Source organism: Peromyscus californicus, unplaced genomic scaffold, assembly GCF_007827085.1.
Source record: "Peromyscus californicus insignis strain IS unplaced genomic scaffold, ASM782708v3 Scaffold_11__1_contigs__length_118956290, whole genome shotgun sequence".
NCBI lineage: Eukaryota > Metazoa > Chordata > Mammalia > Rodentia > Cricetidae > Peromyscus > Peromyscus californicus.
In genome coordinates, this window is record NW_026294402.1 from 55438360 (window position 1) to 55456590 (window position 18231).

Genomic DNA, 18231 nt, shown 5'->3' on the forward strand with positions numbered 1-18231 from the left:
CCCTCTTCTTTCCCTTCCTTCGGGAGAGCTGACTAAGGTGGTATGCCATGTTTCCTTTATCTTTTTTTTTTTTTTTGTAGCATTCAGCAGAGTGGAATAAATATGACGACCGATTGATGAAAGCTGCTGAAAGGGGGGATGTGGAGAAAGTGGCCTCCATCCTTGCCAAAAAGGGCGTCCATCCAGGCAAGCTAGATGTGGAAGGCAGATCGGCGTGAGTATTGCCCTGTCCCTGAGGCCTGGGTTAGAGCCTTGGGCTCCAAATGCTGCTATGAATTGTGGCTATCCCTGTTGTGATTTTAAAAGTCGGAATCAGAACTGCTGACTGTGAACTCGTTTTGTTTGTCCCCCATTTAAAACTCCCCAGTGTCCAGCTGCTTAGGTAATGCTTAGCCTGTGGTGTCTGGGGTATTTTAATTGACAGACTTTTCTTCAGTCCTTGTATTTGATCTTTGAAGCAGCCGAGTAGAAGCAGGGAAAAGTCTGCAGAACTACAGTAGCTTGGTCTGACCTCAGGAGTCCCTGAGCTGGGAAGTAGGCACCCAGCTTTCTGCCTTTGACACATTCTGTAAAGGACGCTGTCCTTTCCTTCAAGCCTCAATTTGAGTTTTTAATTTAGATCATTAGTTTCAACAAGACTGGGAAGAGCAGCAAGGATGTATGGAATACCTAGTGTGCCTTGGAGAGACCTGGTTAGGGTGCCTCCAAGCCAAATCTCTCTTCCCCACCCTTCCCAGACCTCCATCTTTTCCCTCTGGCTGAGGAATAGAAGCAGCTGGGTTAAAGGGTAGATCCTGATTCTGTTAAGACTCTAATTACGGCCACTCTGCAGCCTTAAGCTGGGAGCCTTTCCAGAAGCACAGGTGAAAAGTCGCGTTTCCTGAAGTCCCTGTCTCAGCCTTGCAGGGTTTTCCCCCCCTTTCAAAATCTTATAATTGGAAGCCAATACTAAATATAGAAGTGAGTATTAGGAAGTTAACCATTAATGTTTGATGTAGGTTATGGCTTTGGAATGTATAATATTTCAGTAGAGCAAAGTATGACTACAGATTCAGAAGGTTTTAACAGCAGTAAAGCTTGAAACTTTTGGCTTGATAGCCAGTTTTATCCAGCAGCATTCTGGGTTTTTTGTTGCTTGTTTTCATCGAGACAGGGTCACTCCATGTAGCCTTTGCTGACTTCACCAAGATGTAGACCAGGCTGGCCTTGAACGCTCGGAGATTCGCCTGCCTCAGCCTCCCGAGCATTGGGGCTAAAGGCATGAGCCACCATGTTCTTTAACTACAGGAAATAAGTTGTTGTTATTTTTAGTTCTTTTTCTATTTTGTTTAATTTTATTCTATTTGATGTTGCTCAGGGTACAGATGGTAAATGTAATCTCTACAAGGGAGTATCTTTCTAGTTTCCTTCCCCAGTGCTAAGATGTTGAGTGGTGATGCCCTTAGTGCGGTCATATTCCTTTCAGTGTTTAGGATGCTTGCTAGTGTCTCCCGGGCTCTCTTTGGTCAGAAGCTCAGTCCTGAGATTGTCTGTACTGATGGAGCCATACGGAAGTACTGTCGCTGGTGAACACTTGAGTCCTATTAGTCTTCCAGGTCTTTGTAGGAAGGAGCCTTCTTCCTGGTACTCACAGGGCAAAATGTTTTCCTTTTTATTAATATGTATGAACTGTATATCCTTTTTTCTTTTCTTTTCTTTTTTTTTTTTTTTTTTTTTGAGACAGGGTTTCTCTGTGTAGTTTTGGTGCCTGTCCTGGATCTGGCTCTGTAGACCAGGCTGGCCTCGAACTCACAGAGATCTGCCTGGCTCTGCCTCCCCAGTGCTGGGATTAAAGGTGTGTGCTACCACTGCCCGGCTTGTATATTCTTTCTTAATGAAAGCATTTTGTATTTATTTAGTGTGTGTTACAGATGTATGATATATATTATTTCTAGTGGCAAAACAATTTTAATTAGAAATTTTTATTTTCAACTTTGAAACTTTAAAAGACAATTTTATTTTGAAAATATTTTGTTTTTAATTTTTACTTTTGGAAATAATTAATTTATTTTATGTGTATATGTGTGTGTGTGTGTGTGTGTGTGTGTGTGTGTGTGTGTGTGTGTATTCCCACAGGAATGCAGGAGCCCATAGAGGTAGAAAAGTGCATTGGATTCCCTGGAAATGGAGGTTCAGACAGTTGTGAGCCACCATGTGAGTGCTAGGAAGAGAGCTGGGTCTTCTACAAGAGCATCCAGTGTTCTTAACCACAAAGCTATATCTCTAGTCCCAAGGTTTTGAAATTCTACTATGAAACAACAACAACAAAAACAAAACAAAAAAACAGTACTTGAATTCATTGTGGTTCCAGAAAGGAACTGGGGATGACGGTAGTAGAAACCAAGCTCAGTGGGTAGGAATATCCATGTCACTGGGCAGTGGTGGTACACACCTTTAATCCCAGCCCTTGGGAGGCAGAGGCAGGTGGATCTCTGTGAGTTCGAGGCCAGCCTGGTCTATGGAGCAAGTTCCAGGGCAGCCAGAGCTGTTACACAGAGAAACCCTGTCTCCAAAAAACAAACAAGAAAATCAAAAACCAAAAATGAAAAAAGAATATCCATGTTAGGCAACACACAGCCTCCTGTAACTCCAGCTCCAGGGTATCCAATACCCTCTTCTGACTGACCTCCAGATACCCTCAAGCACATGGACATGCACACACACACACAGATATACACACATAGACATATATACAGACATATGCACACACACATATATACACATGAACACACACTACATGTATTTAAAAAGAAGAGGTTCTCTTAGTTGCAAAGGAGTATTTCTGTGAAGTGCCTTTTCTCCTACTTCACGTACAGCTCTGTGCATGTGTCTCTGTGATTGACATGTCTTCTTCCTGAAGCATGCCAGCTGTTTCTAGCTCAGCGGCATAGGCAGTGCTTGGGGGTTAGCAGGGATTCCTGCCCTCTCCTGCACTGTCTGTGTTGAGTTGGCTATTTTGAAGACTACAGTCTTCCACAGTTTGGGAGCTCAGGAGTGAAAACGAGCGACCCCAAACTGGCGTTTCCTAAGCCCTAACCTTAGGAGGTTAAGGACCTTAGTGTGGAGGAGGTGCTGCCACCTCCAAAGGGCACACAGTGTTGACTGCTTCCATGTCTCAGGGAGACTGAGTGACGCCCATGGCCCAGATGTGCTTGTCCTGTTCAAATGGAGAAGGAATTTGCCTTTAACTCCTCTTCTCCTCTGTCTAGTTTAAGCTGAATGTAGCCCTGCTGTCCTTAGGAAGGCTCGGTCTGTAGTTTGCATCTCACCTGTCATGTGACCAGAGTCACATGATGATGACCCCATATCTGGAAGTGAATTTGCAAGCTACTCCGGATTTTGTCTCTGGGCGTTTTACTTAGCAGGCATTTGAGAGTGTAACTTCTGACACTTGTCAGAAAGTAAAACAGGATCAACTCTGCTTTTATTGAGTTTGCTTTGATTATTTAGTGAGAAGAGAACCACAGACCACAGAGAGAATCAGTATTGGACTTAGATGGGCTAAAAATGCTAATTCTACAGAGAATAGTGAGGACATGGATGGGCCACCAGGAGAGCTAAGGCTGCAGGCAGTGCGGAGCATGAACTAACTCCTCTGCCTTGGCCAGGGCAGGAGCCTCCTGTGGAGAGGGAGCCCCCCTGTGGGGATGCACCTTCACATCCCCCTCCTGACATTTTCAGGGGAGGTCCTTCTCTTAGGACCTCCTTCCTGCGTCTGCTGGACTATGTCCTTTACCTCCAACACCCAGTCGACTCAGCAGTGTGGATTTGGATGAAATCTAGTCAGTTAGTAAAATACTAGATGAGGAAAGAAAGAACGGGGTATTCGTTAGCTGCAGTCGTAAGTACTTAAATGCTTAGCATCAGCTTGTCTTTTTAACAAAAGGTTTTATTTTATGTGTGTGCGTGTCTGCACACACACACACACACACACACACACACGCAAACGGGAGCCTTGGGCCAGAGGAAGGGTGCTTGCATGCGCGCTTAGCTGCCCAGCCCTCTCTAGCCCCAAAGCTAGCACCTTCACAGGCTTGACTTACCTCCTTAGGGAGTTTGGTCAGTGAGGCCTGCTGTGGCAGCTTTAGTCACAGGGCAGAATTCAGTGTTTCCATTAGTCACTGTTGCAGGGAGAGAGCATGGGTTAGGCTGAGAATTCTGAAGAGAGTCTTTGATCTGCTTTGGTCTTAACACTCTTCTGTAACTTTATTTTTGGGCAGTTCCAATATATTTTATTTTTATTATTTTTTTTTTGTAGGGGGGGAGGGATTTCTCTGTGTAGTTTTGGTGCCTGTCCTGGATCTTGCTCTGTAGACCAGGCTGGCCTCGAACTCACAGAGATCTGCCTGGCTCTGCCTTCTGAGTGCTGGGATTAAAGGTGTATACCACCACCACCTGGCTCTAATATATTTTAAATCAAACAAAATAACCTCATAAAATGTTTCAGTATGGGTGCTGGGGAAAAACCTTAGTGAATGAATGCTGCCACCCAAACATGAAGACCAGAGTTCTCATCTCTGAACTCATGGAAATCCTGGGTGCATGTGGTGGCCTGCCTATCATTTCCTGTGCTCTGACTCAGAAAGTAGAGACAAGTGGTCCCTAGGCAGGCTGGCTGGTCAGACCAGCCTTCTCAGCAAATCCTGGGCTCAAATGAGAGACCCTGCCTCTGTGAGTAAGGCAGAGCCTGATCAAGGAAGGCTCCCAAAGTCAGTCTTGGGCTTCCATGTACACACACACACACACACACACACACACACACACACACACACACACAACACACACACACACACACATACACACAACACACACACGCACGCGCACACACACACACACACACACACACACACACACACACACACACACACACCAGTCATACGCACATGCCAAAAAAAGGCAAAAGGAAAAATTCCATTGTGCTTTTATTCAATTCCAAGCACCAGAGGCTTTGATAGAAATAATTAATAAATTACAGGGCTAATGATATTGTAACAATAACATTTTCTCTTATTAAAAATGCAGAATATGGGTCTGGAGAGGTGGCTCAGAGGTTAAGAGCACCAACTGTTCTCCCAGAGGTCCTGAGTTCAATTCCCAGCACCCACATGGCGGCTCACAACCATCTGTAATGAGATCTGGCACCCTCTTCTGTGTACTAAATAAATAAATCTTTAAAAAAAAAAAAAAAAAAAAAAAAAAAAAAAAAAAAAAAAAATGCAGAATATTAGCCGGGCGGTGGTGGCGCACGCCTTTAATCCCAGCACTCGGGAGGCAGAGCCAGGCGGATCTCTGTGAGTTCGAGGCCAGCCTGGTCTCCAAATCGAGTTCCAGGAAAGGCGCAAAGCTACACAGAGAAACCCTGTCTCAAAAAACCAAAAAAAAAAAAAAAAATGCAGAATATTAAAATATTTCATGCTAAGGAGGTATTTCTAGAATGCCTTGGTTTGTGTTATGAATCAGATTTTTAGGCATTTCAGATTTGGAAACTAAGAAACACTCTATCTGTAAAGGCAACCTAGCAAAGCAAAGCCTTTGTGTCACACTGTGCGTGTGCATATGTTAACTAAAGGATGATGTTGATAGAACTTTTTTTTTTTAAATGTGCATGGGGCCGGGCGGTGGTGGCGCACGCCTTTAATCCCAGCACTCGGGAGGCAGAGGCAGGCGGATCTTTGTGAGTTCGAGGCCAGCCTGGTCTACAGAGCGAGATCCAGGAACGGCGCAAAGCTACACAAAGAAACCCTGTCTCGAAAAAAAAAAAAAAAAAAGAAAAAAATAATAAAATAAAATGTGCATGGGTGTTTTGCCTGCATGTATGTCTGTGTACCACATGCATGCCTGGTACCCTAGGAGGCCATTAGAGGGTGTTGAATCCCCTGGCACTGTAGTTACAGACAGTTGTGAGCTGCTGTATGGATGCTAGGAATTGAACCCAGGTCCTCTGGAAGAGCAACCATGCCCTTAACCACTAAGCCATCTGTGACCATGACATGCTCCATGGACTTTTACATTACCTTTGTTAGTTTCCGTGGTGTAACAGGTGTTCTCTCCCATTTAGCTTCCATGTCGTGGCATCCAAAGGGAACCTGGAGTGTCTGAACGCCATCCTTACACATGGAATTGACGTCACAACCAGTGACGGTGCAGGTAGGCTTCCTCCATGGAGAGGCTGCGAGCAGTGTCCATTATTAACCCCTCCTCTCCCTCCAGCCTTCCTCCCTCCCTCCCTCCCTCCCTCCTCCTCTCTTCCTTTTCTTTCTTGCTAAAGATTGAGCCCAGAGCCTTTTGTGTGCTGGCCATGCCCTCTCCCAGTAGTTATACCCCCCAGCCACGCCTCACATTCTAGACCAGACCCAACTATAACTTAAAAAGTGAAATCCTGAAGGTTCTGTTTTAGTTATTTCTTTACTTACTATTTATGTTTTAGATTTATTTTATGTGTATATAGTGTGTACCTGGCTGTGTGTATGTGCGCCATGTGAGTGCAGTGCCTGTAGAGGCCAGAAGTGGGTGTAAGATCCCCCTGGAGCTGGCTGTGAGCTGCCTGATGTGGGTGCTGGGAACTGAACCCATGTCCTCTGCAAGAGCAGCAAGTGCTTTTCACCATGGGTGCCATCTCTCCAGCCCCGAGTTTCTGAGCTGAGGAATGTTTACTTGTGAGTGTCACCATGGGAGAGGTCAAGAACAGGGGCTTTAGGGTGGAAGGCGGTAGACCTGTCATCTAGTGCTGGTCCTAAGATGCTCAATTTCAGAGACTTTCCGGGGCTGCTCCATTTACTTTCATATCCTGTGTTGTGCCTTCTCTGGTGAGGTTGTTTGTTGTTCGGTCGGGTGTCTTCCGTGCTGGATAAACCGCAGCCTCAAAGCAGCAGCAACCCCCCAGTGGAGATAGTAATAGTGACAGCTGACGTTTCTGTGACATCTGGGCGGTTGCTCTGCATTCACTCTGCGCTTTACACGCGTCACCCGTGTTAATTCATCTTGCCCTCACCTCAGCCAGCAGTGGTGGGAGTCCCTGAGCTGTCAGTCACTTGCCCCTGGCCCTGCAAGAGACAGTGTCCTTAGGGAGCCTGTCCTGGGTTCGCCTGGTGTGTCACGAGTGGGGTTTATAGACAGTTGCCATCTATTTTTTAACTTGCCTCTTGCTTACCTCTGTCTCTTTCTTTGAATCTCACTGCTGAGTGTGCACATTCAAGGTAAACATGCAAGTATCTGAACACAGCTGTTGGTGTTCTTTCAGTGAGAGCATTAGATTTTGATTAATTAGGATATCCATTGTTAGTTTGCCGGGACTCACTTTTATGTTTTTATTTATTGTTTGTGTGGGCAAATGTGTGTAAGTTAGCACTCACAGGTAGAGGTCAGAGGTCAAAAGCAGGAGTTGATTCTCTCCTTCTACCGTGTGGATCCTGAGGATGGAACTCAGGCCATCAGGCTGGGTGGCAAGGCCTCTACCCACTGACATCTGCAGCTTGTGTACTGAAATGTGAAAACGTCCCATCTGCTGGACTAAGGATGTGTGGATGCAGTTGGCTCCACTCTATCAGGGCCTGCTTACAGACCAAGGCTCTCTGTGCTTTGTGTTAGAATCCTGCTGACCAGACCTGGGGAAACATCTGGCTTACCTAAACTCACAGAAAACTGTGTGCCGGTTGAAAGTCTATGCATTTGTCAGTCCAGGAGAGTCAGAATGTAATTTCTTTTCTAGCCAATGTGCTTGCAAAAGCAAACTGCACATTAAGATATTTGTGACATTGGAAAAAAATCTGAAGAGCATTACAGATTGGACATTGGCATAGCCTAGTGAACCTTATGCCTTTCACCGTCTAAGTGAGATATATGTGTAAGGAAATACAGTTAGGAGGGACACAGGATGGATCAGTGGACGAAGGTGCTTGCCACCGAGCTTGATGGCCTGAGTTTGATCCCCACATGGCCCCACATGGTGAAGCACACTTGCTGTGGTCCATGGGTACCTCCACCCACATAGAATGAGGAGTCGGGGGAGAGAACCCAATGTTCTTTGCAGGGTCATCCTCTTCGGAACTCAGTCTCTCACACTGAAGCCTCCCCCGCCCCCAGCCTCTTGAGCATTTCCTGTACGAGGCACACTTTGGGGCCCATGAGATGGTAAAGCACTTGTTCCAAGCCTACTGTCCTGACTCAGAGTCCCAAAAACCCCAGAAAGAGACTACCAACTCCTCCAGGTTGTCTTCTTACTTCTACACTCTCAACATGGCATATGCATGCCTCTCCTCAACTAAATACAAATATATGTAATAACATTTCTAACCTTCAAACATTCTAATATACATTTAAACTCATTGTAATTGAACTAGTGGTCTGGTCTTTAGAGACATGGTCTCAGAAGCAGCACTGAGGTTTAGCTGAAGCTGACGAAAGAGAGCAAACCATCTTAGGGGATCAGCCTCTTAACATCCTCCATTTTCCAAGTCCATACTAGCTAGCCAGAAACGTTAGGTGAAATCTAGGGATTTCTTTTCCTTTCTAGAACCTCTTACTTGCTTTTTAAAATATTTATTTATTTTATTTATGTGGATTTGTGTTTTTTATTTTATGTGGATTGGCGTTTTGCCTGCATGTATGACTATGCACCATGTGCATGCAATACCTGTGGTGGCCAGAAAGGGGCATCAGATTCCCCTGGGACTGGAGTTATAGATGATTGGAGTCACCATGTGGGTGCTGGGAACTGAACCCAGGTCCTCTGCAAGAACAGCCAAGCTCTTAACCACTGAGACATCTTCAGTCTCTCTCTACATATATATGTATGTATACACACACACACACACACACACACACACACACACACACACACACACACACACACACCCCTTCCCTGTGCTACTGTGTACTGCTGTGTCTCTAGCACTGCCCTCAGTGCCAGAGGACGGACTCCCTACCCTTTGGGAACTTGCGGGATTCATTTTTCTTGCTGCCTTCAGAGTTTTTGTGTGCATGTACTACATTATACATTACTAAAATGCCAATCATCTTAGGAACTGAAAGCCTGCTTACAAATTAAATATCCTGTCAACCAATTGGACAAAAAAAATGTTACATTTCTGTGAAAATTCCTGTTGGAGGAGAATAATCCTTCACACAGACTTGAACTATTTGCTTTTTAGGGAGGAATGCTCTTCACCTGGCGGCTAAGTACGGACATGCGCTGTGCCTGCAGAAACTTCTACAGGTAGACACGGTGGAAACACTCCCTTCAGTGTGAGACTGTAAAGCTGAGTGTGCGCTTGGTGTCTTTAGATTGAGATCAAAGAGTGGCAGCTAACTGTTCACTTAACTGGTAATTTTTCCATCCTTTGTGAAGGAATGTGGACAATAAGGAGCAAGAATGTGAGGGAAGTGACTCACATACCTCAGTGTATTAAAAATAAACAACAAAGGCTTGACCTTCCTGTTGATGTGAGCTGGAGACCAGAGTCTTCTGTTGCCTAGAGTGTGGCCTGAGATAGAGCGGAGCATGGGGTTCGTGTGTTTCTGTGTCTCCAGACACAGACTATATGACTATATGATATGATACTGATGCCATGAGTTTTTATCAGGCAACCATAGGATTGTGTTAGCCACTTGGCTGAATGCAGGTTTTGGCCAAAATGTCCAGCCCCGTGTTGACACTTAGAACCAATTTTTTCTCCTGATTCAGTAGTTCGTGTTAACTCTTGCTGGAAGAAAAAAGCCCAAACAATACCATCTTTTCAATACCCCATGCTATTGTAATGGGCATATGTTTCCTGTTTAGTGAAACACTGTTCAGTTCACAGTTCTGTGTATTATTTTATTTGTTGCGTGTCAAAATATTTAGTAGATTGTCTGAATGTCTTTACTTTCTTTGATAAGTAGAATACTTTAAGATGAAATAACAGCTGTTCATTCAAATGTGGATCTTGAATTTTCAAACAAAGCCCTCCCACATCCTCACGTTACTCTGTTTCAACAGTACAACTGTCCTACTGAGCATGTGGACCTGCAGGGAAGAACTGCCCTTCACGATGCTGGTGAGCAGAGATCCCTCCCAGACACAAGGTTTCTGAAAACATGGGATCCTTGAAAGTAATTTAAAGAGTTTACCATTAATTCATTTGGATAATTTGTGGAGAAAAAGTATTAAAGAATTTGTATGCTTAAAATTGAAATTTATGTGCTGGGTAGTGGTGGCACACACCTTTAATCCCAGCAATTCAGAGGCAGAGGCAGGTGGATCTCTGAGAATTAGAGGCCAGTCTTGTCTACAAAGTGAGTTCCAGGACAGCCAGGACTACACAGAGAAACCCTGTCTTGATAAACAAAACAAAACCAAATTGAAATTTACAAATTGTAGCTGTAAAGATTCATTCAGAGGCTGGTGAAATGGTTCCGAAATTAAGAGTGCTTGCTGTTCATGCAGAGGACCTGAGTTCAATTCCCAACACCCATGGTGGGTGGCTCACAACTAACCTGTAACAACAGTTTCCAGGGAATCTGATGCCTTCTTCGGGCCTCTGAAGAGACTGCATGCATGTGCACAAATTCCCCCACCTCCACACACACGCACATTCAATTAAAAGTAAAGTAAAAATAAAATCTTGAAGAAAAGGATTCATTCAGCCAATATTTACAGGTTGGTCAGTTTGGTAGATAGGACAGTTGTGAGAAGGAATAATACAGATTCCTGTTGGCCAGGAGTGCCAAGCACTATTTGTGTGTGTGTGTGTGTGTGTGTGTGTGTGAGAGAGAGAGAGAGAGAGAGAGAGAGAGAGAGAGAGAGAGAGAGAGAGAGAGAGGAGAGAGAGAGAGATTGATTGATTGATTGATTTTAGGAGAAGTGGGAAAGGCCTTTCTTTGTGTAAATCATCTTATTTATAGTGGGAAGCCTACACCTGTGCAAATAGTTATAGACTATCTGGCCAATTGATCTCTGAACTGATTGGGGAGCCGTTTTTTATTTGGGGGTGTTGGCACTAGGTTTCATATCTATGTCATATACTATATTTTGAAAAGGTATTTACTAGAAACCTCATGTTTTAAGGGTTGTACTCAGTGTCTAAGGTGTGTGCATTGTTTTGGTGTCATTGAAGTTAGAGTAAGTTAAATCATTTTGAAAACACAAGATCACCTGACTTGTCTTCTCTCGGCTTTAAAACGCTGTAGTCTCCAAGAAGGCCAAGGAGAGAAGACATTTGCCTCTGTCTTTCTCATGTATAGGGAATTTGTGTGTAGGTTAAGGAGGTCTGTATTAAACTCTTACTTCCTTTCAGCTTTAAAAAAGATTTATTTGATATTTATGTGTTTATTTGTGTGTGTGTGTGTGTGTGTGTGTGTGTGTGTGTGTGTGTGTGTGTGTGTGCATATGTGTGTGTGTGTAAGTGAATGCCACATGTGTGCGGGTGCCCATGGAGGCCAGAAGAGGTGTCATCCCCCCCAAGAACAGCAACAAGTGATCTTAAACACTGAATCCTCTCTCTATTCCCTTCCTTTTTTTTTTTTTTTAATAGCTTAATTTCAGTTTCTTTTTCCATTTTTGGTACTCTTATGACATTTTAGTTTCTTAGTTACCACCTTTTCCTCTCCCTTATTTGTATACAGAATGGTGTATTTTACAAAGTGAATAAACAGTTTAACAATTATACAGAGATCTTCTTTGATCCATTCTAAGATAGAAAATGGATGTCTGCCATGCTAAGCTGAGAGTGAATGGTAGGGAGCTCGGTAGCTTGAAAAGTGAAGGGTTTAGGTTGCCTCCCTTGGACCCAGGAAAGCACCGCATCTCAGCAGATGGTCACCATTTGTCATTGTCCCTTTGTTTCTCAAAGCGATGGCAGACTGTCCTTCTAGCATCCAGCTGCTTTGCGACCATGGAGCCTCCGTGAATGCCAAAGATATAGTAAGTCCTTTGGTTTATTTGCATTTCAACCCATGCGTTGTAACGCTCGTGTTCTGGAAGACACTTTAACGTCATTTGTTTTTCTTGTCAGGATGGGCGGACACCACTTGTCCTGGCGACTCAGATGTGTAGGCCGACGATTTGTCAGTTGCTGATAGACAGAGGGGCAGATATCAATTCCAGAGACAAGCAAAACAGGTAATTCTTTTATGGTGGTCCCTTGTAGCAGCTGGACGTCTGTGACACTGTTGCTATAACCTGGTCTTCTCACCCCCCTTTCTGTCCTTGGATGAAAGCTGAGGAAAAGCAGCAACTAGGGCCCATGTTTGGGTCAGAAAACTAGGAAAAGCAGAATCCCACCCTAGCTATTTAAAGCTTCCTAAAGGTCTTAAGGTGATAGGTACAAATAAAGACGATTTAAAACAATATCTGCAGTCTGTTTCTTCCCATGAGAGATTGATTATCTTATGTTTTTGGTTGTGAGCCTAGCCTTTAACGACTGAGCCATCTCTCCAGCCCGAGATTGATTATCTTGAATTAAAGCAGTTCTTGGGTACCCTAGATTTGACACCAGCCACTGTGGGGTTTCCTTGGGGTTTCTCCATAGCAGGCTCAGTGGTGTTCGCTTTGTGCTTTTAAATACTTGTTCTGGCTTCCTTTCTGTTGCTGTGATAGAGCATTCTGACGAAAAAGCAACTCCAGGGAGGGAGGCATGGCTTCATTTTAGTTGACAGGACAGATTATATAGATTATAGATTTGTCAGTGAGGGAATCCAAGCCAGGAACCCAAGCAGGACTTGAGGCAGAGACCTTGGGGGACCGGTGCTGGCTGGCTGACTCTCAGGCATATGCTCAGCTAGTTTTTATACACAGGCCAAGCCACCTGCCTAGGGACGGTGCCGCCCGCAGTGGACCGGGCCCTCCTACGTTAATTAATAATCAAGAAAATCCCCCACAGATATGCCAGCAGGCCAGCCTGGTCTAGGTAATTCCTCAACTGAGGCTTCTCTTCTCAATTACTCTAGACTGGCTCAGTTGTCAATCAAAGCTGACCAGGACAAGGTCTCTTCATTGTTCTTCTGTATTTAACAGTTGACGTGGGCTAGTAATTTCTATCCATAATTGTCTCATTTCTTGATCTATTATGTCATAGTGCTTGCTTACACTAGAATTATGATGATTTTGGTCACTAAGTCTCTGTGGACAAAGAACTGGAAACTATTCCTCCAATTAGTTTATTTATTATAATATTTTATAACCAAAATTTCTGAGCTTTTGTAATTACTAACAAATACCCTTTTACTTAATTTTATTCTTCTAAACATGCATCCTAAATAGTATTTAGGTGTCAGAGTTTTTACCTTGAATTTTTATTATTTAGATATTTCTTTTTGAAATATTTCCTAAAATTCTCATGGTAGCTGTTCCTTGCACATGGAATTCGTGTGTTACACAAGGGCTCTTTATACAAGCGTATGTTGTATATTGATCACACTCTGCCATGGCTCCCTGCCCCCCATCGGCTAGTCCTCTTTATTTTCACATATTTCAGAGAAGGGCATCCTTAAGTAAGTCACCAGTGTGATCGAGAAAGTAGCATTTCTGCAGACATTACACTCTGACTCCTAGAATGACTAAGGAGATTTGGTTTTAAAGTTAAATTTAGGATTCAAGAAGGGCAACCACACTGACCCCATTATAGTGCTTGATATTTTTATCCATCTTATATCTCTCAAAGCACTTTGCTTTTATTGGAAATCCACCCCTAAGTGAGGTGAGGTGCTGCGTATTTGTATAAGCTTGATAGTGGATGGTTTTAGAAATACAGTTGTTGACGCTATTTAAGTTTTCCTCTTGTTTTATCTTTAGCATTTTTTAATCTAGCTTTTTCTTTAGTCTGAGAAAACTATTTATCCCTTATGTATAGACATTTATGACAGCGACCATGGAGGGGCATGGCTACAGAAGAGAGTATGTGTAGACATTTATGACAGCAGCCATGGAGGGGGCATGGCTGCAGAAGAGAGTGTGTGCAGCAAGACAAGACAAGGATATCCAAACTCACAGTTGAAGCAGGAGTCAGATAGAGGACAAGTTAACCAGTGGAGATGGGGTCAGTCACTGTTGGAGAGACAAGTCACTTGATTGGATATGGGATCAGTCACATTAGTGGATATAGGACCAGTCACTTTAGTGGGTCTAGGATTAGTCCTTTCATGAGGTGTAGGATCAGTCATTTTATTAGCTAGAGGATGAGTAGATGTAGGATCAGTCAGAATTTCATTAAGTGTCAGTTCCTCAGTGGTAAGCATAGATCTGACAGGATGGTTTCTAGGAGCCTACTGACTCTCCCTGAGAACTTAGTTGTATTGCCATATGACTGTTCTTTTTGGTTCTTTGAGACAGGGTTCCTCTGTGTAGCTTTGGCTGTCCTGTAGCCCAGGCTGGCCTTGAACTCACAGAGATCTGCCTGCCTCTGCCTCCCGAGTGCTGGGATTAAAGGCATATGCCGCCACCGCCCAGCCACATGACTGTACGTTGTGGACACAGTCTGTGATGCTCTTGTGGTGATGGTGGATACGGAGGATAAAGAGGTCCATGATTAGTGGGGGTGTGCTTCTGAAAGGCCCGCATGTGAGGTGGCGAGGGTCCTTCTCCTAGCACCTTTGTTTTATTTGTTTTCTTACTTGCTTAAGACTGGGTCTCGTGTATCCCAGGCTCGCCTCACACTTGCCATGAAACTAAGGATGACCTTGGTCTTTTGATCCTCAGGTCCTATCTCCTGGGTGCTGGGATCACAGGCATGTACAGCTGGTACTGGGGATCAAACTCAGAGTTTTGTGCATGCTGGGCTATGTCCAGCTGGGCTCCCTTAAACAGGACATTAAGAGCAGAATCTGCTTTCCTCCACTAGGGGAGGGATTTGTAGGGAAAGTTTGTGTGACATGGGTTAGTTCACCAGAAGCGTTTGAACAGTTGGGTTTTGAGCAGATTGGGCGACAACTTATAGTTAGGGAAGATGTTTGCAGTAATTATTTATAGGACATTGAAGAACTGGACTAAACTAGGTTAATTTAGTGGTTGACATAGTTAAAGTGTCTAAGATGATGGGAGGGCAGGTGTGGTGTACATGCGTGTAAGCCCAGCACTGGGGTGGAGGCAGCAGGCTCAGTTCAGGATCATTCTCCACTGCACAGTGAGTTCGAGGCTGACCTACAGCAGCAAAAGGAGGTGAGATTTTTCTCTCTGCTATCAGACACAAAGCAACAGGATTTTTGTTTGTTTTAGAAATGTAATGAGTAAAAATACAAGAATATAAAGTGATATCTGAATCCATGTGAAATATAACTTCTGAGGTTGGAACTGCCCTTTTTCCTAGCAGGGTACTTCTGGAATATCCTATGGGATTTCCACAAGGTCTTGATTTTTCTATCTGCTTTCAGGACGGCTCTCATGCTGGGTTGTGAATATGGTTGCAGAGATGCTGTAGAAGTCCTGGTTAAAAATGGTGCCGATGTGACATTGCTGGATGCCCTTGGCCATGACAGTTCTTACTATGCGAGAATTGGTGACAATCTGGACATTCTGAACCTACTGAAGACAGCATCAGAAAACACCAACAAAGGTGCCGGCAGGTTTCTATAAGGGACATCATTTTTAAAATGTTTTCAAGTTTTATTTTGAATTATGTGTGTCTGGGTACTGGTTTGTGCATGTGAGTGTAGGTATCTGTGGAAGCCAGAGGAGGGCGTAAGATCCCCAGAGCCAGAGCAGTTGTGAGCTGCCGTGTGGTGCTGGGAGCCAAACTGTTTCAAGGCAGCTGGGGGCCACACCATTGTCTGATTCCTCAGCTTCCCCCTGATCACTGTGGATGAACTGAGGAAGAAGAGGCAGCAGGAATATCCTATTTATATTGTAATGGACACATGAAAACTGCCCATGCTAATGTTTTAACAAGGAGGAGTGGGGTGATCAACGTTTATGCTTACCAAGGTTTTTATTTCTTTGCTTTGAGATATAGTCTTGGCCACTGTGGAACTTATGTAAACCAGGCTGGCCCCATTGAGATCCCAAGGTTGTTTTGTTTTAATTTCTTTAAAATTATGTGTATATATCTATGTCTAGGAGGCGGGGGAGGTCGTACACTAGCGCAGTTGCCCACGGAGGCCAGAGGAGGGTGTCAGATCTCCTAGAGCTGGAGTTACAGCAGTTGTGGGCTACCAGCTGTAAAGTGACATGTAGGCCACCTTAGTTCTGAACTGGACCCTAGCTTTCTTACGTAATGCATTTGGAAGACTGTTCCTGCTTAAATATTTTTGTAGTATAATTTTTATTGATGCACAGAATTCCATTTATTTAAATTTAACATAACAAAGCAGCTTTTGATGGGTAGTGCTTAAGTTATTTAGTTTTTTTTTTTTTTCTTTTTTTTCAAGACAGGGTTTCTCTGTGTAGCTTTGCGCCTTTCCTGGAACTCACTTGGTAGACCAGGCTGGCCTCGAACTCACAGAGATCCACCTGCCTCTGCCTCCCGAGTGCTGGGATTAAAGGCGTGCGCCACCACCGCCCGGCGTTATTTAGTTTTTTACTGGTGTGTGTGTAAATGTTTTTACATATTTTATAATCACCTAGATCAGTCCCTGGAGGGCTGGAGGGTTGGCTCAGTGGTTAAGAGCACTTGCTGTTCCTCTGTATGACCTGAGTTCAGTTACTGGCACCCGAGTTGGGTGGCTCACAACTGCCTGTGACTCCAGTTCCAGGGGATCTGGTGGCCACTGTGGGCACTGTATGCAGGTGCCCCACCCCACACACTCATATATATAAAAAAAAATTTAAAAAATCTTAAAAAAGGTCATTCCCTACAATTTGAATTGTTGAATTATAGGATGTGCATATTTATTGAAATTTTTGCATGTGTTGATAATTACCTTTCTATTTATCTGAATATCATCATTTTAAAAAAATCTTTGCTAATTCACTATTGTTTTAAACATACGTTTTGGGAGAAAACTAAAAGTAGCAAGCTTTAAAGGAAAATTAAAACTGTAAAGGAAAATTGGATGTTGTCTCAATGGTACAGTTGGGGAATGCCTTCTGCCTAAGTGACCCTGATGGAGCAGCTGGGGAATGCCTTTTGCCTGAGTTATGTACTGTCTCATGGATTTTCTCTTTAAATTCTTAGGTAGAGAACTTTGGAGGAAAGGACCATCTTTGCAACAGGTGTGCCTTTATTTTAATTTTAAAAACTATCTTATTGTACCCTTTAGCTACTGTCTTCCTTAATACTGGGTAGTGGTTCCACGTGAGGGTTTTGAGTTTAATCACATGTCTGCCTCAGGTAGTCAATGCCCAGGGAGTAGGTCTCAAGGCATGAGGTCCTATTAAAAATACTGTGTCACTCAGCTTGAGACAAGGGACTTTAATCTCAGTGAAGGTTTCCAGTAGGATGTCGTGTCCTAAATGGGGCCTTGAACATCCTTATTGAGAATCTTCCAGGGATTTTAGCCTTAACAACAGAGCTGATGATACTGTTATAGAAGATTCTTCCAATGAAATAAGAAATGAAGGAAAAAGTGGACTTGTTTTCATGTTTGCAGACAAGCATCTTGCTGTGTAGCCCAGGCCATCCTTGGTCATGCTGTTCTCCTATTTCAGCCTCCCCTGAAGGCTGGGATAGCCGGCATGTACTAACCTACCCGGCTGAAACAGTTCAAAACTGGATATATGCTGTGCTTTCAATACCACTGTTAAAGGTTTTATTTCTTTTTAGTGTCTTTTCTGTATGCATTCAATTGAGGGCTTGGCTAATTAAAAAAAAAAAAAAAGAAGAAGAAGCAGCAGCAGCATGATACAAATTTTAACAAATCTCCCGTGACCCCACCCCCCTCTTGGTGTCCCAGTTTGAGTGAAAGCCTTAACCTGGTCTTCTCATCTCTCCAAGTTAGAGTGGGGTTTGGTTCACGACACCTGGCTCCAAAGGTAGTGCTGGCAGTTCCCCTCTTCTGCTGCTGGCTGCTCCCTTCCAGGCCCCCCACTTTGCTCTACTGGGGGAGTCTGGCCACCCCCACACCCTGAGGAGGAAGGAAGCAGGTACTTTGCTAGCGTCTTCCATGCTCATCACGTCACCCCTCTACCTCCCCGCCATCTGAAGGCCGTGCCGCAGCTTTCCCGCGGCTCCTGTTCACTCCATCAGGACGTTCTCAGTGCGCACTCATGCGTGGGTCTTGTCTGTAGATGTTTCTGTCTGGAGCAGCTGTTGTCCGTCTTCCCTTCTCCCCAGATGAGCTAAAGAG

The 18231-nt window shown here is 44.1% G+C and overlaps 1 protein-coding gene across 4 annotated transcripts in view; it reads left to right on the plus strand.

Moving 5' to 3' along the window:
• Window positions 1-18231, plus strand: part of Uaca (uveal autoantigen with coiled-coil domains and ankyrin repeats) — an 89494-nt gene that overhangs the window by 48773 nt on the left and 22490 nt on the right. For all 4 annotated transcript variants that reach the window (XM_052762951.1, XM_052762967.1, XM_052762944.1 and 1 more), the window contains exons 2-9: window positions 81-214; window positions 6098-6186; window positions 9189-9253; window positions 10016-10073; window positions 11868-11938; window positions 12030-12136; window positions 15382-15563; window positions 17121-17158. In XM_052762951.1, the coding sequence (XP_052618911.1) occupies window positions 81-214; window positions 6098-6186; window positions 9189-9253; window positions 10016-10073; window positions 11868-11938; window positions 12030-12136; window positions 15382-15563; window positions 17121-17158 (744 nt within the window). The remainder of the gene's footprint in view (window positions 1-80; window positions 215-6097; window positions 6187-9188; window positions 9254-10015; window positions 10074-11867; window positions 11939-12029; window positions 12137-15381; window positions 15564-17120; window positions 17159-18231) is intronic.